Source organism: Trichechus manatus, unplaced genomic scaffold (assembly GCF_000243295.1).
Source record: "Trichechus manatus latirostris isolate Lorelei unplaced genomic scaffold, TriManLat1.0 scaffold00036, whole genome shotgun sequence".
Taxonomy (NCBI): Eukaryota; Metazoa; Chordata; class Mammalia; order Sirenia; family Trichechidae; genus Trichechus; species Trichechus manatus.
Window position 1 is genome coordinate 15,899,187 of NW_004443972.1, and position 20,979 is coordinate 15,920,165.

Genomic DNA, 20,979 nt, shown 5'->3' on the forward strand with positions numbered 1-20,979 from the left:
TTAAGATACTGGGTACCAAGTATAGTGTTAAGATGCTGGGGCTACAGTGGTGGATAAAATAAGATCCTTATTTTCATGGGCTTGGAGTCTAATGGGGATAGGAGAGTACTCAATCTTATGAAAACTCACTTAATCATATGAGTTTTCTGTTTTAAGAGATGTTTGTTTTTAATAAAAATGCTATCCAAAAGCAAAATACTTCTGATGAAGGAATAGCTAATTTCTTCTACAATTGCTTCTCCATGTACTTGGGTGACCTTATGAGAAACAGTTTATCCTATAAGTTCTTGATACCTTATTATCACAAGAAGATTGTACCATATGCTTCAAGAAAGCAAAGTACCTGAAGATTTCTTTAAAAAACTTCCAGGTAGTTAAAATGGCAACAGGACCCGATTTATTGTAATTAAGACACCTATGTGACCTACACCAGGATGTTTAGCAAGGTTCCTCATGAGTCGAAATTGACTTGACGGCAACCGGTTTGGTTTTCTAAGAGCCATCTCAGGAGTCCCTGGGTGGTGTGAATGACTAAGCGCGCAAGTACGAGCTGAAAGGTTGGGGTTCGAATCCAACCACAGGCACCTCTCGTAAGACAGGCCTGGTAATCTGCTTCCGACAGGTCACAACTTTGGAAACGCTATGGAGCAGTTCTACTCTGCACACATGGGGTCACCATGAGTCACAATTGACTTGATGGCAACTAACCACAAGAGCCACCTCAGGTAATTGGATTACTGGATTCTCCAATCTGTCCTCAGTGGGGCTTCAAGAGGGGGGTGATCTTTTACAAATGCCCGATTGTCTGGCATTAACAATCCCTCTTAAAAGACTATGTGCCTATGATGATTGATTGTACATTTCCACCAAGTATCTTCCTTATCTATCTTTGGAAGTTTAAACTCTTCAGCAACTTAAGCTCAAACGTCTTTGATATTCATACTGAAAATCACCTCTGGAATGCCTGCTCTGACTAAACACTATAGCTCATGGTTTGATCTCCTGGAAGTCCTCCTCACTGATCTAATCAAGTGGTTCAGAGGACTCAGAGTTCTCCGTAGTTTCTAACAGAGAGGACCTTTTCCTCACTGTGTGCTAGATAAAGTATTCTCCATACTTTTTCCAGACACTGACAGCAATAACAGCTGGAGAAATTGCTACTTCCAAACTCCCATTTTTCCAGTTATGCAGTATTTTATCCTAATCAACATTCTCTAAAACGTAAACTGCCCTTGATAGAAATTTTTCCACCAGTTGTGGAAAACTGGTCCACTCAGCAACTTTAATTAGCTTTCCTTCTCATAATGTTGGCTCCTTTTAACATGTCTCAACTAAGAACACGTCCTGTTTTCTATAGCAAGGAACTATGTAGGGCACTTCTTTTAAAAACACAGGATCCAGGAAATACTGTCCTTTTTTTTGGGGGGGGGGAGGGGTACATAACTTCGTTTCCTGTTTTAACCCCCTTTTGGTTTCCAATCAAATTTTGCTGTCCTGTTCAATCACCACGCAGAGCTGTATTTTCTCTACACAGCTGCTCTTCCTGCCACACTTGATCTGTTACGTTTCTCCCTCTGCTGCTGACCTGACCCTTATGCAGTGTTTCATCCCGCACTCAGCTTGAGGAAAGAGTAATACAGTTTGCAGAACATTCATGTGTTAGCTTCACTTCTAATGGATTTGGTTTTTATTCTCATTGAAATTCTCACTTACCTTACTTCCCACCCCACCAAAGAAGGGTTATGTTTTGGTAAAATAATGACTGAACAGTATTAAATCAGGTTAAACAGAAAACAAAAACCCAATAGCCTTCCCATCACCCCAACATATATATTTTAAAACTGTATACTTCTGTTCTAAGCCTACACACACACACAAAAATATATGTACACATTTCTTTTTCATAATTGCAATGATAAGTAGTTTTGGGTCCTTCTACCATTTATATCGACGTATGTTGTTGAAGAATCATTTTTTTAAAACAGTTACATAGTGTTCTCTTTGAAAAGGGGTCTTGAATAGTTTCTTTTTATTATTATAACTAACACTGTACAAATATCTGTGTGTGCCTTCTTTATCTCTTTTATCCCAGTGCCTATATACTGGTAGTCATATAGTATAATGGTTAGAACAAAAGAGTTTGAAATTTGGCTCTGCCAATTTATTAGCTAGTGAATCTGGGTTAAGTTATTCAATATTTCTGGTCTCATAATCTGTGAAATGGGAATAAAAATAGTATCTGCTTCAAAAGATTGTTACAATTAACACATAAAGTACTCAGAGCAGCTCAATAAATACTAACCCGTTGCCGCTGAGGTTGATTCTGACTCATAGCAACCCTACAGGACAGTAGAACTGCCTTAAAAGGTTCCCAACACTGTAATTTTTATGGAAACAGACTGTCACATCTTTCTCCTGCAGAGCAGCTGATGAGTTCAAATCGCTGACCTTTTGGTTAGCAGCTGAGCACTTAACATTGTGCCACCAGGGCTCCTTCAATAAATATTACCTATTGTGACTCAACGTCAACGGGTTTGGTTTTTTTGGTTATTGTTATTACTGCTATTACAACAAAACCAAAAACCAAACCCATTGCCGTCGAGTCAATTTTGACTCATAGTGACCCTACAGGACAAAGCAGAACTGCCCCACAGGGTTTCCAAGAAGCAGCTGGTGGCTTCAAACTGCTCTGACCTTTTGGTTAGCAGCTGAGCTCTTAACCACTGCGCCACCAGGGCCCCATTACAAAAAGAGGAGCTCAAAATTTTGAACTATGTCTCCTCTCACTTTTGAATTATTTCCTTAAGACAGTTTCTCAAGAGACGGACATCTGGTTCAGAAGTTCTAAACTAAATTTTTTAGGAACTGGCCTATTTTCTACAGGAGTTGATTCTGAGAGATTTAATGAGCTGGTTAGGGTTGCTGCCTTAGTTTCTCATAGAATGAAGAGATGTTCGAGTTGTAGTTAAGGTTGAAGTTACTGGCAAATGCCTTTTAGAAAACTGTTTCATAGCAACATCCACATCTTCCATCCGAGATCCTTGTGCTTTTAATAAAATCTTACTCCACTATTTACCGCTCCTCCTTGGCAGAACCTGATAGTGAAAGGGTGTAAACTTTTGATTTGAGTGTGACCAATGGTGATAAGGAGCCCTGGTGGTGCAGTGGTTAAAGCGGTCTGCTGCTAACTGAAAGGTTGGCAGTTCGAAACCACCAGCCACTCCGAGGGAGAGAGATGTGGCAGTCTGCTTCTGTAAAGATTTATAGTCTTGGGAACTTTGTGGGGCAGTTCTACCCTGTCCTATAGGGTCGCTATGAGTCAGCACTGACATGACGGCAACGGCTTGGCCTGGGCTGATGGCGATAACCACTACCCAAAGGCAGCCCCATCATGGCACTCAAAGCATTAGGGGCTAAACCTGGCACATTTTCAGCTGTGGTCCTGTGTCACTTTCCCCCTCCTTGGTGGTGCATCGCTTTGAGTTTTGGGTATGCAGCACAGCCCTTGTCCCACTGACCACCCAGGACTGTTCCAGTACGTTCACTTTCACCGCAATGATTGCTCATGAGAGTATAGCCTCTGGAGGGTACATCTAAACAACGTGTGCATTTAGACTCTGCTCTACTGTACATACTGGGTAAGGGAGACGTGAGCAGACTACAATCTCAAAAGTATGATTACACTGTCCTAAAGGTACCAGGTGCGCTGCACAGGTCTTCAAGTGTTTCTTTTGTCTTAGAGCTGCCAACATAGTCTGCATTAACACAATAATGACGCTGAAGACAAACGTTATGGGAAGAAAACGGGCAATAAAAACTTTTGAAAAATCTCCAGGCTTTTTACTAGACTCATAATTTTTCCTTTAAACATCACATTTTCTGCCTCCTGGCATAGGACAGTATCCTAGTAATATCACCTATACACAGAGAGTTATTAAATGTGGGTAAGAGCGGTTTTCAAGCTTTGCTAGGCACACACCCAATCTGAGAAGCCAGAGGAACACAGAAAGCAGATGTACAACAAGCTGAAGTCTGTGGATGGAGCCTGCCAGCAGGTCCCATATGCACTTCACTGAAGCTCCTCAATGACACACACCAAGCTCCAGGCGATGTGGCAGAATGATACCAGCATGATACTGGGAATCTAACTGACACTCAACTCGTGTACCCAGAGACTATGCCAGATTTTTGTTTGTTTTAACTCTCTGCCTTTAGCACACAGGGACTTATTCAGACTTCATTAACGCCTTGGAGAGGTCCAGAAAGAGATGGGTGATCACGGTGTCTCCTGCAGTGCTGAAACACTGTTGACCTTTGTCCATCTGGGGAGGGGGTCACCCACAGAGACAAAGTGGCCCGTGCAGGGCAAGCAGGCACTGGGGCTGTTTGCAGGTAGGAAAGTTCCAGCTGATGTGCCGTGTGCATTATTAGTGCTCTCAGAGACTGTACTCTCCTCCAGGGCAATACCGGAAGAGCATTTTTAGACAAATCTCTGAATGACAACCATGTGTTACCATGCTTTTGCCTTGGACATGCCTCCTAATTTGGACATCAGCTCTACAGAATTAAAACTTCTCAGCCCTTGTTTGTAACACTTATGGTATAGGAAACCATCACCATACTATTCCCCCAGAATGGTATTTTTATCAAGTAAACATTAAATAGTTACGGAGACCTTCCTTATGGAATTCATCTAGATTGCTTCACAAAGAAGTCAGTGGTTCTTTTACCTTGGTGGGGGACCTTTAAGGCAAATCTCATTTACTGCAAACCAGCTAGGATGCAAAACCAAGGCAAATCCAAATAAACAACAATGCTTGAACGTTTTCAGGGAAAAAAGGGGCTGCGTGGGGAAGGATAGATGGAAAGGTCTTATGAGCAATTATTTTTTCAACAAACCATAATGTACATTTGCAGATGAATCTGCTATTAAAAAAAAAAGATACTGTTTCAGAAAAATAGTAATAGACATGAAAGTTAAAGATTTTTAAAAAAGCAATTTCTGAAAACAGATTACATTAAAAATTACTATGTGGTGCACTAGATTTTTACAGAACTATAAACATGTACTGCATTGTATACTACGCTCCTGGCCAGGACAGGGTAAGGATGGCATGGGGGAACCCAGCCACATCACCCTGGTATGAAAACAGCGAGTGTGCTGACAAGAGGGGAGGTGGTGTAGGAAAAGAAGTGACAACTTATGTGCACAGATAATCTCCTTTCACTCAGCCATCTACAGATTTTCTTAGAGTATCACAGTTAAGATGAGTTCACTGTTCAGTCTGTTAATTTTCAGAAAGTGTCTTGGGGACTGTGTCTAACGTGGGCTTCCTTTCTGTACTTGGCTCTAATGTCACAGGCAAACTGCCAGCCATGCAAGAATCTGAGTACTCTGACAGAAACCATCCCAGATAATTCTGCTTATGCCAGCTAAACAACTTACATCATTAAATAAACCATCCTCTGACTGTATTTACGAAATGTTATGTCTGCCTAGCAATGGGCTTACATTATTTAAACATTAAAGTGGAGGCTCATTCCATTTACCCTTGCCTGACAGTATTTTTGTTTTTTATCTGGGTCTACTGAAAATAATCATATGCTCTCCATGGAGGAATTGATGGTATGGAGTAGCTATCCAGGTAATCTGAGGTAAGGGAGCAGTCTCTAATAACAAACTGGTGGGCAAAGTGAATTCTCCTATTATGTGTATTAAACAAAAATCCAGAGAAGTTGGAAACTGTTTCAAATTCTGTTGTGGCTTCTCAAGCCCCTGGGGACTTATTTTTGGGAAAAGTTGAATTCACTGGAACAGTGTGCTCTAGCCCTACGTCATACATTTCAAATTCATGCCTGATGGCTGTTCAACCTCACTTACGTGCAAAGAGGTATCCAAAAAGATCCTCAAAATAGCCATGATTATTGTGATGAGCGCTACATGGAAAATGCTCTTGGAAACAACTTGGTACCTTCCACTGGTATAGGGTGGTACATGGCCTTTCTGTGCCTAGCACAAAATTAAAAATAAAACAGAGCCCCTGCCTCCAAAGAATGCATAATCTAGTCGGGAACCAAGACTAATACACAGATCATTAAACATCAGAAAATGGCAAAAAATTAAGTACTGATTCAGAACAAAGAAAATGGCTTGACTTCAAGATTGTACCACAGCAGTGATGCTATGCGGAAGTGAGACTTGGAAGAGACCCTTCTCTACCAGTGGCAAAGGTGTAGAGAATCTTACAATCATTTACATGTGGTTTGGAAATCAAGGTCTTTTCTTCCTTGAATGGGTATGAGCAATAGGCTGTGAAGCCACTTCAAAGAAAACAGTTAAATGACAAAACCATGAAGTCCTTTGGAGAGAAAAAGGAAAAGTGTCCAAATCAGTGACATCCTGAGATCTACTTCATTCAAGGAACTGGCAGATCTTATCACAGACTGATACGACATCAAAACGAATTCGTCCTGCGATCTTTTTTTCTTTCTCAAACTTTCCTTGCTACGTGAGAAAGCAGAGATCACAAACAGGTAGATGAGCAGTCCTTCAGAGGGACTAATACACAGAGGTCCGGACTGTGCAAAAGATGACACAGGGGAAGTGAAGAAACCATCAAGGGTATTATGGACTGAATCATATCTCCCCAAAAGATATGCTGAAGTTCTATCCCCTGTACCTGCGAACGTGACCTTATTTGGAAACAGGATCTTTGAAGGTGTTATTAGCAAGGTTAACATGAGGTCATACTGGAGTAGAAAACCCAAAATACCTGTTGCCGTTGAGTTGATTCCGACTCATAGTGACCCTACAGGACAGAGTAGAACTGCCCCATAGGGTTTCCAAGGAGCACCTGGTGGATTCAAACTGCTGACCTTTTGGTTAGCAGCCGTAGTTCTTAATCACGTCACCAGGATTTCCTACTGAAGCCAAGTGAGTTCTAATCCCTCATGACTGGTGTCCTTAAAAAAGAGGTAATACACAGAGACAGGGAGGCCGAGGAAAGACAGGCGACACAGCTGGTGCAAGCCAAGAACATGTGGAGCTACCAGAAACTAGGAGAGAGGCACAGATTCTCCCTCAAAGCCTTAGAGGGAATCAAAACAGCTGACACCCTGATCTGGATTCCCAGCCTCCAGAACTGTGGGACAATGAAGTTTTGTTCTTATAAGCCACCCAATTTGTGGTTATTTTGTTACAGCAGGACTAGGAAATTAATACAAGGGGTTAGTTGTGCACAGGTGTTAAACGTGTAAGGACTGATAGGGTAAGGTTTACAAAAGCCTCCCAGGTCTGAAATTTCCCCCGTCTTTACTTGATTCAAGGTTAAAAATACTCTTTTCTCTTCTTCCAACTCAAGTGTTGTTGATGGGAAAACAATTAAAACTAACTTAAAAAACAAAAAGGAAGCTTTTTCATACGGCTGAGTTTCTTGGAAGGGTATACTTCCAGGTCTTGTATTTTATGCTCCAAACACATGCCTGTCCAAAGTTCAGCCTCACATACAGCCATACAAACTGTGTGCTGTAGCGGCTGTCAGGTTTTAGTATTACAAGTGTAGCCGGTGGTATTACACATTAGCTTCTCTATGAAATGAAATTCAACTTGATACAGAGAATCAAAGCGAATCCCTAATGGTCATCACCAGTCATCTAGTTTAAGATGGAACCTTGGAGCTGTAGCAGAATAAATACTGAACACTAGTTTCCCATGCACAGCCTTGGAGACACTGCTCACTCCAATGACTTCTGGCTGAAATTCATCTCAAAATACGTCAGTGCTTTCTTGCCTTCTCTGTGTAAAAACTAGGATAAATACTGTATAGCAGTTATAGAGGTTATTCTATAGAGGTTGTGCCTGACCTGTATTTTACGTTATTTAACAAGGTTCAATTCAATGAATCTATTTACTTCGGTGTTACCTCTTTTTTACATATAAAAAGTGGTGACTTACACTACTGGGACAAGTCTTTGCCTTTTTGAATGAAGCACTCTGTTCTTATTCTTCTGGGTTTGGCTGCAATTGTTCACTTCAGAAACTCTTCCCTCATTCAGAGGTGTATGAGCAAGTGCCTGCTCCCCCAGCGTGCATATTTGGGATACTGGCATGCTCTGGCTAACCCACTTAAAATATTCTGACAAACAGGTGGCACAGTTAAGGACTCCCTCTCCAGACCCCTACCTGACACAATGGGTGACCCCAACTTTAACCCTAGGGCATGCTCGAATAGAGGCAGGAATGTGGAGCTGGCAGGTGACACAGACCCGAGGATTTACAAAGATTTGCTGATTTGGGATACAGATTGAGAAGCAGAACTAGAGACGTATCAAGTCACCTAAACGTAAGAGGACTAAGATTACAGGGGATGGGGAGGAGGGGACATGGAAGAGAACGCGTACGTGTTTTTCTCTTTGCCCCTATTTAACAGTTTCAGTACTTTTCCTTCTCTGGCCCCCAATGTAAAGTGAGGTACTTTCTAAATCTTGAAACTTTCTCCCTGCTGGCAGGCCACATGCTAGTGGCTAACTGCAACCCAGACAACATTTCAATTCTTTCTCCCATTTGCTAGCCTGTAAGGAGGTAGTACTGTATTGGTGTCACAGTGTAGTGAAATTTACTCAAAACCAACAAAGATTTGCTGCTGCTTACTATGGTTCAAGCACTGTGCCGGGCATGGAAATACAAAGAAGATAGACAGTTTCTGCCTCTGAGGAGCTTCTGGTTTAGTGGGATTGACAGACTTGTGAACATGCTATGTCCTGTGATAGAGGTGTGTGTCCTCAGGGTGCAATGTAAACAGAGAGTAACCCAACTGGACCAGAGGAGGCCCTCCCAGGGAGAAGGCAAGCCTTGACCAGAGTCTGGAAGGGTGGAGAGGAGACAGCTGCGTTTAAAGGAATTGAAGGCATCTGAGGCATTGGCAACCACGTGAAAGAAAGCAAAGAGAAATGAAGCAACATGGTATGCTTGGAAAATCACTGGCAGTTCAGTATTGGAGGAGGATAGGAGGGAGGCAGAGAATGGATGGAGACAGGGTTGGAGAGGCAGGCAAGGGTCCTGGTCACCTCTGGCCTTCACTGTCATGCTAGGAATGTTGGATCTTTTCCTTTATTTGATGGGGTGGGGGCTCTTAATGGTTTTTAGCAGTGACAGAGAAGCCTATATTTTATCTAAATCTCTCTGCCTGCAGTCAGGGAGGATATATTTGACACAGGTAAGATTAGAGATAGGGCAGGCAATTAGGAGGCTACAGTAATGCCTAGATGAGAGATGATAAGGGGCTAAACTAGGAGGTGGTAGAAGGGATGGAGGAGAGGGGGTACATTCTAGAAATAATCAGGAGGAAAAATGGTAAGGACTTTGTATGTGAGAGATGTGGGACAGTCCGAGTTTCTGGCTTGGGTGGCTGGGTGGATTCTGGGTCCACTAACCAACGTAAGGAAAATAGGAAGAGGAGCAGGATTAGGTGGGAAGAGAGATGAATTTAGTTTTGGAGGGGATGAATGTAAGGTGATTAAGGTCAGGTAGCCTGAAACTCAGGGGAAAAAGTCAGGATTAGAGGTGACTGTTTGAGAGTCATCTGAATATGTTGTTGTTAGCTGCTGTAGAGTTGGCCCCCAACTCATGGTGTCCTCATGTACAATGGGATTGGACTGTTGTGATCCATAGGGTTTTCACTGGCTGATTTTAAGAAGTAGATCACCAGGCCTTATCTTCCTAGTCTGTCTTAGTCTGGAAGCTCTGCTGAAATCTGTTCAGTGTCACAGCCAACACGTAAGCCTCCACTGACAGATGGTGGCTGCACTTGAGGTCCACTAGTCAAGAATTGAACCCGGGTCTCCTGCATGGGAGGAGAGAATTCTACCACTGAACCACCACTGCCCTTTCACTGAATATATGCAACAGTTTAAAATCTTGAGAGTGAATAAAATCAGAACTGTATGCCAAAAATGGAATTCTGGGAAACATCAACAATTAAGGGGTAGATAAATGATGCAAGCCCAAAAGGAGGAGGAATTAACACTGATAGGAAGAAAATAGAGAAAGATGGGTAAAACAGAGGCCTAGGGAGGACTGTGTTTCAAGGAGGAGGGAGGGAACAGCAGTACCAAATATAGCAGATACATGTAGCATACAAAAGATGGGAAAGCCTCCAGATTTAATAATCAGGAAGTAAGTTTACCAAGAATTACAATTACACACTAGTGGAAGAAGTCAGATTGGAGAGAGTCAAGGTGTGAATGGGAAGGGAGGAAATAGAGACTATACTTTTAAAAAGCTTTTGTGAAAAGAGCTAGAGAGGAAAAGAGTACTCAGCTTTAAGACAGGAGAGACTTGGATGATTTAAAAAGCAGGTATTTTTCTAGAAAATTATTTACTTAAAATTTAAACTTTACTGGCACAAAGCACATCATGGTTTTGTTCACTGTATTTTGTGATTTTAAAAATGTCTATTGTAGTTATGTCCATAATTTTTGTCCCTATTGTTTATTTGTGCATCTTCTCTGTCTTACCAAAGGTTGGTTATTTTATTCAACGAAAAAAAACTGTTGGCCAAAAAAAAAAGGATAAATGTAAAAGACAGAAATTGAAACTACAGGAGAGGGAGGGTATAACTGGCAGAGCAAGGTCCCAAAGGAAAGGAAATCAAGGCCACTGCTTTGAAAACCCTGTCCTTGAGAGTTCAGGGATGGAGAGAGGTAAGAATGAGGGTGGGTGTGGGTCTCCTTGTTGGGAGGAAGCAGGAAGTTGATGGTGTTTCTGCCTGGTGATCTCAATTTTATCCATCAAGTAGGAAGTGAAGTCATCTGCTTAGAGCTAGGAGAGCGGGGGTTAGGCAGAGGGACTGGACAGGCTGGTGAAAACCGAAAACTGCTGAGAGGGAAGGGTGAGGAAGCTGATTAGAAGACCGGTAGTACTGAGGGCTGGTCAAGCTAGAGATAATCAATTCGTGGTGGCATCGACCTTTACCTGCCTGGGTATAACAGGAGCAGTGAAGATGGACTGCCTCAAAGGAGAGGCTCCTAAAATGTCTGAAAAGTCAGACAGCTCCTTACCACCAGTGTCTGCTTCCATTAATATTTAAATACCCAGTGCCTGAGGAGAGGTGAATTATTAAGTCTTATTTGTAGACCCCAAAAAATAAATTTTAGAGTTACATTAATTTTTTGTTCTTTATATAAGAGCCATCATGTGCTAAAGTTATACAGACATTCCATACAATACTATTGCTAAAATTTTAGACAAACAACATACCAGAAACTCCTGGTGGTGTTTTAATGAATTTTCCATTAAAATGACCAATAACAGCTTCGCATTTTTCTGTTGATTCCATCCTATTTACACATAAAAATAGAACACTTATAAATATTTAAGAAGCTCTTAGTTTTCATTTTTTTCTACACATGGGTTTATACTCTTATACGTTTACTGAATACAAATGCCACCTAGCAAAAATGTGAATATGATAAGAACAAGTGGGTTTATTCCTATCTTTTTTTTGTACTTTCATAGTAAAGTGGTAACAGATAACCCCAAAGTACCTTCTAAATCATAAAATAAAAATTAAATTATAGTTACATTATATCCAGAGTATTTAATATCAAGCATATCAAATATATACTTTAAGTGTTGGAAAATTGATAATCAATATGCAATAACTTTGTTAGTCAAGATATTAAAACAACAGTTTAACATACGAACTTAGTTGCTACTTGCTAGAATTTTGACAGTTTTAAAGATGATCTTTGCTTTTATGAAAAGACACACTCAAATGTCACGAGAAGAACTAGTGTCAATCAGAGGGTATTCCTGATATTTTTTTTTTACATTTGCCTCAGATTTAAAATTAAATTAGGAAGTCAATTATGTACCTTCTTTGTCATTTGAGAGACGTTTCAGGGAGCCAAATGATTTATTTTTCTTTAATGGAAGAAATATTGGGTAATCTACTCTAAAAGAGCTACACTCTTGGACTACCCAGAGAATTACTTTCGTTTTAATGGGTAGTAATGGTTTTAATAAGCAACAGAATTTAATTAGGTTCTATCTTTGGATATAAAGATGATACTACTTGATCTACTTTCAGAAGAACAACCAGAGAGGTGATGAGATGATGCTGAGGCCTTCAGTGTATCGTATCACTTGGATCCTCTGAAACCAATGGTGTGTACACTGGCGATGTTGGCCTTGGTGACTTACTACCTGTTGAATATGTTAGTTTATACTACAAATTATCTGACTTAACAGAAAAAGTAATGGACTAAAAGTCAGAAGAACCATTATTCATTACTTGGCAGCTAGGTGACAACGGAAAGTCCATTATTTGCCTTGATTTTCTCATATGTAAAAATAGTAAACATGCTTGCTTTGAAGATACCAATAGGTCTGTGGTAGATGTGATCGTCTGTCAAATGGGATAACATATATGAAAGTAAAATGTCAGCGATTTTTCCTCCAAAATCAAAGTCAATACTTTAGAACATGAAGACATTATATGTTACTGCACAGTATTAATAGGTTCCTAAATAATGTATCATCAGCTTTTGTACACGAACTTTTGGATTAGAACTCTGCCACCAATTAAAGCTCCTCATGTTTAAGATTTTTTCTTTAGAAATCAAATTAACCACCTCACTAAAGTATTCTTCCTTACTGGGAAGGGAAGGGAAGAGGAGGGAAGGGAAGGGAAGGGGAGGGAAGGGAAGGGAAAAATAGGATGGAAGGAGTGAGGGAGTTTTAGCTGTATCTAAAACATTTCTTAAAAAAAAAAAAACTGAAGCAAAAATTGTACAATGTTAATATTTGTTAAATTTGTGTGGTGGGTACACAGGTGTCATATTATTGTCTTGGTTTTCTGAATGTCTGAAATACTTCTTTTAAAATTCTAATTAACTGATTTTACTGATGTTGAATCAAATTTCCATCAAACGAGAAAAACACAGCAATTTATGAGCCTGATTGTTGTTTTAAGAGGTTATAGGCATCCTGATCTAATTAACACACACTTTCAGAACTACTACTCATGTGACATTTCTTTGCTGTGAGCACCAAATATTTAGTGTGCTTAGGCTCAAGAATCCTTAATGAACTTCCGAAAGAGTTGAGAAAACACAAGCCAAAACGGACACACAATTTAAGTTCACAGTGCAACTGGCTATCGTAACCTTGGATTAAATGCTCTCTTCTTGCTCATTTTTTATTTTCCAGGATAACTAGCAGAACTATTCTTCCTGACACTGTAAAATAGGGCGATGTGCTTACCTAGCAAAGCCAACACCACGACTTGTACCACTGGAATCACGAAGTATCCTTGTAGAAATAACTTGTCCAAATGGTTTGAGCATATTTTCAAGTTCTTGCTCGTCCATGGACAGTGGCAAATTAGAAATATACAGGTTGGTAGGATCTTGTTCCTGTTGCTAAAACAGAATAGAGAACTGTCCATTAATTTCCAATGGATGGTGAGATATTTATATAAAAGTAATACTTATACTAACATGACTAATTATATTTAGCCACTCTCTTTACTTAGGTCCCTTTAAAGTGCTGCCTCGTGAGGTTATGGGAACCACAGAATACCCAAATCACCATGGACACCTGAAAGCAGGGTCAGAAGCTTTGACTATTTGTGCAGGTCAGATATGATCCCACCAAGCCATTCTTAGCAGATTTGCAAATTGAACTGCTGGCAGACACTGCTGAGCTACAGAGAATGACCTCTTGGAACCACAACTCTCAGCTGTTTGCTGTGTTCCCCAAAATAACCAACCTCTCCCTCCACTGCTATTTTTAGGAGCCCATTTCAAGTACACTATCGCACAGGAAGCTATTACTGTTAATAATCCAACTTAAGAGACACATCAAGAAGGATTCTGGACCAAGTCATCTAGAATCCAAAGGGGGCTTTTCCCAAATTCCTTCTTCTCCTCTGCTCTATGGTTGTGGACTTACTCCTTCTGCATTGTGACGATCCATGTAAAAAGGACAGCTCCTAAATTAACCAAAACAAGAGAACTCAAAAGCTAATAAAATGATAAACTCTAGGCAGAACAAAGTTTAGAATCTAGGCAAAGCTGAAAGAGTAGATGAATGAGGAGGAGTTGCTAAATCTTTGCTACTCAAAGACTGATCCAGTGACCAGCACTAAAGGAATTTACCTGGGAGCTTATTAGAAATGCAAAATCTCAGGTCCTGAAGCAGATGTAAAGAATCAGAAACTGCATTTTAACAAGATCCCCAGGTGATTCATATACATATGAGTTTGAGAAGTAGTGGTCTATATTATCTTAGATCGTTTCCCCCACACCCCTCCCTTGATGAGGTAGAATCAGCTGAAACCAAAGATAAATTTGCTGAGAACTGTATGTGTATTTATTGTAACTGCTATGTAGATTTATTAAGAGTATAGTGTTCAACTCATCAGGAAAAAAAGCTTACATGACAACTAGAATATTTTCTAAGTCAAAATTCATCTCTGTAATTCGAAGATTAGGATAGCCTTAATGAATTTAAAATCAGCCTTTCCTTAGCTCTTACTAACCAACTGTATGTACTGAACTATGCAAGATTATGATTTTTCTTTAATAAGCACTATTAGTAAGGTCATTAAGTAATGTTTGAGCTGTAGACAACAAAACAGCACACTCATTATAACATTCTAGATTTCTAAAATGCATAGTACTTTAAAAAATATATGTGAAACATATGCATGTTTGAATTTGTATAAAGGTTCTACTTTCAAATGTATCCTAGCATTAATTAAACCTGAAATTAAACTTCTCATTTTATATAATTGAATCTCCAATTAAAAGTAAACACGGGGGGGGGGGGTAGTGAACAGTGACTGTTCATGTTACACTTATCTGATAAGATTTAAGGTAACAATCTGGTATTCTACACAGTTGCTGTTGAATCAACTCCGACTCATGGCGATCCCATGTGTGCCAAAGTGGAACTGTGCTCCACAGGGTTTTCAATAGCTGATTATTCAGAAGTAGATTGCCAGGCCTTTCTTCTGAGGCACCTCTGGGTAGACCTGAACCTCCTTTTGGTTAGCAGCCAAGTGTGTTAACTATTTGGACCAAGCAGGGACTCCTAGGCAATGCAGAACTTTAATTCTTAAGAATTAAAGTTATGAAAGACCTAGAAACTATGGGCTAGGGCTAGAAGGCACAGTCCCGACAATTTCCTGATTCTGATACAGAGGAAGGTTGCACATATGTAACCAGGCCAATCCCAAAGGCCTAGGCAGTGGCTTCCAGCCTGAGTGTCCCAGACTCTCAGGGGTGTGTCAGTGCGGGTAGGATCCATGAGAAAATTCAGATTTTTCAAATGCCCAATCAAGAGCTGAATAACTACCCTCATAACCCTTCATAGGCTAAAGAAAATGCCAATTCTCTTTGTTTTCAGCAGAAAAATAAGATAAATTCAGTGCAGTACCACTGATTATCTTATGCTGCACAAAACCTATTAACAATTATTAGGTCTGTCTTTAACGTGTAAAAATGGGAAAATGATTTATTTAATAAATGCAGGATACAAATAGATAAAAAAACTTCAAAATATAGGGAAAAGCCATAAAAATGGTCTTAGGTATTGAAGTCTTCACATTCTTCTACAGTAGGGTGAGAAGTAAAGTCTTATCTCCTTTTTTCCACTTCACTCACCACCTCTCCATCAACTTCACCCAATTAATTGTACAGCTTCTCCATTAGTCATCTCATTTTTGTCCTAACCTCCGAAGGCCCTGAAGCTTTCCTGGTATGCAAGACTGTACACGTTATTGTGGAAATCTGGTCCTTAATCAGCCAACACAGGCAGGGCCCTTTCTCAGAGGCCTAAAACAGCCACTGGACATCAACAGTGCATTTCATAGAGCCCAGACTCTGTCCTTATAAAGAAGGAGCCTGGTGGTTGTTATGGATTGAGCTGTGTCCTCCAAAATATGTGTTGTAACTCCTAATTCCTATACCTATGGTTATAATCCCATCTGAGAATGGGATTTCTTTATTATGTTAATGAGACAGGATTAGTGTATGGTGTGTCTTAAATCAATATGTTTTGAGCTATAGAAGAATTAAACAAGCAAAGAAAAAAAAGAAACAAGCAAGTGAGCAAGCAGAGATGGGAGAAAATAGATGCCACGTCACATGAAGATCACCAAGGAGCCAAGGAATAAGGACCTTCCTCCAGTGCCAACAGAGAAAGAAAGCCTTCCCCTAGAGCTGGCGTCCTGAATTCAGTCTTCTAGCCTCCTAAACTGTGAGAAAATAAATTTGTTTGTTAAAGCCACCCACATGTGGTATTTCTGTTACAGCAACACCAGATAACTAAGACAGCACTGCAGCAGTGAAGTGGTCGGCGATTCAAACCCCCCAGCCACTCTGTGGGAGAAAGATCTGGCAGTCTGCTTATGTAAAGATTACAGCCTTGGAAACCCTACAGGAAACTCTATGGGGGCAGTTCTACTCTGTCCTATAGGGTCGCTATGAGTCAGAATCGACTTGACAGCAACAGGGATCCTCATAAAATAACTATAACTCAAGTTCTGCCTCCCAGAAGCTTACAGTTATAGGAACCCTGGTGATGAATATTGATAATAGAAATGTGCATGAATCACAATGGGAAGACATATAAGGAAGCTTATTTTAAGGGAATTAGAGAAAATTTTTCAGAGGGCATGACACTGAGCTGGGACTTGAGGAACAAGCACAAACCACGAGACTGAAACTAGATTGTGAAAAGGTATTTTAGGAGTTTGATTTTATTTTGTCAGTTATTGCTTCTTAAACTTTTCCATTTAAGCAGTGCGAACAGAAAAGGAAACCCTGGTGACATAGTGGTTAAGTGCTACGGCTGCTAACCAAAAGGTCGGCAGTTTGAATCCACCAGGCGCTCCTTGGAAACTTTATGGGGCAGTTCTACTCCGTCCTATAGGGTCACTATGAGTCGGAATCGACTTGACGGCAGTGGGTTTGGTTTTTTTTGAGGTTTAACAGCAAAAAAGAGTGAATATGTATCTGAAAGGATCTGTAGGCAAAGGCAAAGGTAGCCTTGCCAGAGCTGCAAGACTTCCTTGAAGTCTTGTGTTTTATCTTTAAAAAGTCACTCAAATTTTGCAATCTACTCACTATCTATCTAGGTTTGTTTTAATATAGAAACAATGTTTCAGACTTAATACCTCCAACTAAAATATATATTCCAGGAAGGTAAGCAATGTTTATCCAGTGATTTCATGTACTCTGCTGCGTGAGGGAGAAGTGGCAGGAAAAAGGAACCGGGGTCCATATGCTGCAGTTTGGAAGCCACACCCTGAAAGTAGGGAGCTTTTGGACGTGTGAAGCAGGGGAGTGATATGATCAAACTTATCTCACTAGAAAGTTCTCTGAATCATGCTTAGTCAGATTCAGAATAAAGCTAGCAACTCCCTAATTAAAGGGCATTAAAACACTCTTTGAACAAAGATCTGGCATTTTAAAAAATGTTACATAAGAAGCACATATCATAAATATTGTGTACTTTCTTTTCAAATTATAATTATAAAACACTAAATTACTAGTATTTAAGAATGCTCACAGGAGAATGTCATATGTGAAGTATTTTAAAAAGAGGTTCACAATGTGGGAATAAGTACTTTCTAAATCTGTATTTTAGTTGCTTCTATTATTAAAGTATGTTCCTGGGTGGTATAAATGGTTTTCTCTTGGCTATTAACCTAAACATTAGCAGTTTGAATCCACCCAGCGGCACTACAGAAGAAAGGTCTGGTTACAACCAAGAAAACTCTGTGGAGCAGTTCTACGCTGTAACACACAGGGTCACCGAGAGTTGGAATCAACTTGACGGCAATGGTTTTTATTTAACTTTTTTTTTTAGGTTTATTATTAAAGTATTCATACACATATCACAGATTCTTTGAAGTCTTCATTCAACTTGAAAGTTTATCAAGTGAAGAAAAAATATCGAAAACTGCTAAAATCAAAATTCTGAAAGAAACTGAGTTCTTAAACCATTCTTTGATATAATGACAGAGAGTAGACTAAATACAGGTAAATATTTCCTATGATTTTAATGCATTTGCTTTCAATAGCAACAACCCTAGTTAACGGGGTTTCTCTATTTGGGATGACCTTTAGAGCTAATGCTATTTATTTATCTTTCCTTTCCAATGTTCAATCTGTCTTGCAAACATTGCTCACAAAGTTGCAATAATTTAAAAATTAAAGAAGAAGAAGAAGAAGAAACCCTAAGCCCACAGCCCTGGCCATAAAACTAATCCCCAGAAGTGTCCATGCATTCTAATTACCATATATTCAAAGTGAACAGAACATACAATACTTGTAAGTAACTGGGAGGTAGTTCTTGAATTATTTGAAAATAATTCAGTCTCTTTAAAATCTGTAGTAGACATAACTCTGTTTTATTACATACAATGCCATGTCTGAAAAGACAACACTGTAAATTATGGATGGCCAAATATGCAAAGGGGCCCATGGGTCTCTTTATGTCCCTGGGCATGGAAAGGGTTCAATGGTTTCTCTAACAAGTACAAAACTAGATCTCACGTTGGCTGTGAGAGGGATAAACGGCTACTAATGTTCACTTGAGTAGAAAAGTGGGGCTTGGAGGTCCTGCGTAATGTAAAGCACTCAGTCATCATCTGAAAGAAATTAACGAAAACCTCTGTCTGCGTGTGGAGTGGTTCCTAAAATGCGAGAAAGAGACTTGGCACAAGGAGCAGACATCTGTTTTCTCTTGTACTGAATAGGTTCACCAACCAGCAGAGAACGGCTCGCAGGCATGCGACTGCAAACTGCTTGGAGCATGGTGGACCTCTGTGTGTGGAAGGGGGATTAAATTCCTGCTCGATTGCTTGCCTATTTACTAAAAAAAAAAAAAAAATGCAAGTTTGCCACCAGCCAAATAACACATGATGGATGATCTGCTAACCCCTGGCAGGCCTTAAGAGGTGCTGAAGGCCCACAGATGTCACTGTTAACAGACATCACCAATCATAACTGTAGTTTTATGTCTTTTTAGCTAGTTATTTCAGTTCCTTTTCTTTTCATAGATTCTAAGTCTTTGACTTAAAAATGCATACATCTGAAACATCTTCCAAGTTCCACATAAATAAAAATAGCATTGGACCATCTGGAAAACTTATCTGATTAAGTTTCATGAGGGCACTCAACAAACATTCAATATCTACCAGGTGCCAGGTACCAAGCTAGGCAATGAAAACCAAAGCAGGAATAAGAAACAACCATTGCTCTCTAACACTCTCAACTGGCAGTTTTACAATTCAGTTTTGAATATTTATGGAGCCACTTACCAATTCTGGTAGTCAATGTACCAAACTATTATACTCTCCTCCCAGAACTCCCTAAATTGAATGCCCTTTAATTTTTTCTGTTACATAAGAAAGCAAGTGTTTAACATATGACAATGTGAATTTTCAACACCTTATAGTGAGTGGCCTGATTAATTCATCAGGGGAAAGTGGACAGTGATGGGTTCCGAAAGACTCAACCACAGAAGCCAGACTTAAGCTTCCTCTAAGAACTGTCTCCCGAAAAGGCGTGTGCCAGCTGCTCTTTTATCCAGAAAGCATAAAGAGGAATAAGTCAACTCCAGACACTCAAACCCATGGTTCTATGGAGTCAGAATACACAACAACAAACCCTCTGGCATTTAAAATATCTTTTGTAATTTTAATGATGGAATAAAAAGAAATCGGATCCTGAAATGAAGTCATGCTATAGGAACTTGAAGAAATCCATAATGTGCAGACTGCGGGCATACTGCCAGAGTCTCTGAGCCTTTCCTATAGACAGTGTAGGAAGAGTCCTTTTTTCCGAGCCAACTTAATAGTATCAAGTCTCCTAAGGAGGTCTTTGAACAGTGTGCATTATCAACTCATGAGAAAGCTGATATTCAAAAAGCAATGTGGACACGACACCTAGTGCCAGTCTACACTTGGGCTGGTTCTGACTAAAGGCATTGTGAAGACTTCTTAAAAACAGCACATATTTACTATATTACAGGCATTGGAAATGATGGCTTGGTAAGTGCTCATGGTGCCTCTAAATAAGGCTTTTGCACTTCTCATAGGTTCTGAAAACATTCCTCTTTTAACTCTGTTTCAGCAGAGGGCACCCCCACATTCCAAAGTGAGAAGCTAGGCTACCTACAGAGAGCCTGCATGGGAGCTGCCTGAGAACTGGGTCGAGTTGCTTAGCTGACCACCCACCTCCTGTCTTTAGGAGACTAGAGAGGCTGAGAACAAGCACTTTATTTGGAAGGAAATGCTGATGTGTTCTGAGTCTCACCATGTGGAATGCTTCCCTATTAACTTCCAGTCAAGCAAGAAGGGCCTCAATAGATCACTCAGGAAGTTTGATTTCTGTCCCATGGAGCTCAGTGCATTGGACAGACACAGCAGACTGATGTCTAACTTAAACCAGAGGAAATCTAAAAGGCAACAGGCTGGCTGAAGTGGTCTGTAAGTATGACTGCGAAGTAACTACTTTCCTACTGAGAGATGGCAAAGGTAGATCAGATGTGGGCCACACAAGGTAGACTTGGCCCAGGGCTGTGTTAGATCCTCCCAAGAAGGCTACCTTAAGAGGTAAGGAGATTCCAGAAGAAAGGGGTGAAGACAGATAATTAGACTATCATGAGCTGAAGATATCAGTCAAAGGATATGCAACCTGTCTTCAAGGAACTTCAGGGGCAAGACCTCTTATCCCCATCAATTTGGGGGAGAGGGTAGAGATCTTCAAAAAAAACTCACACAGCATCTCATGAGAGAAAGATTACATCAGTGTCAGGTTAAGAAAGAACTTTCCCATCCTTTCTCCCTGTTCTGACCCTGGAGAGGTTAGAAACCACAGCCTGCAAGCTGATGGAGAAGTGGGAAAAACATAAGTTTGGGAAACAGGAAAGAAAATAACATATGCTCCTATCTCTCTGTAGGC

General features: G+C 40.2%; 1 protein-coding gene across 5 annotated transcripts in view; it reads right to left on the bottom strand.

Annotated features, from left to right (window-relative positions):
• The window catches only part of RBMS1 (RNA binding motif single stranded interacting protein 1), a 139,982-nt gene that overhangs the window by 18,565 nt on the left and 100,438 nt on the right, over nt 1–20,979 (bottom strand). For all 5 annotated transcript variants that reach the window (XM_023730442.1, XM_023730440.1, XM_023730439.1 and 2 more), the window contains exons 5-6: nt 13,265–13,422; nt 11,258–11,337 (exon numbers count right to left, since the gene is read on the bottom strand). In XM_023730442.1, coding sequence (XP_023586210.1) covers nt 11,258–11,337; nt 13,265–13,422 — 238 coding nt within the window. The remainder of the gene's footprint in view (nt 1–11,257; nt 11,338–13,264; nt 13,423–20,979) is intronic.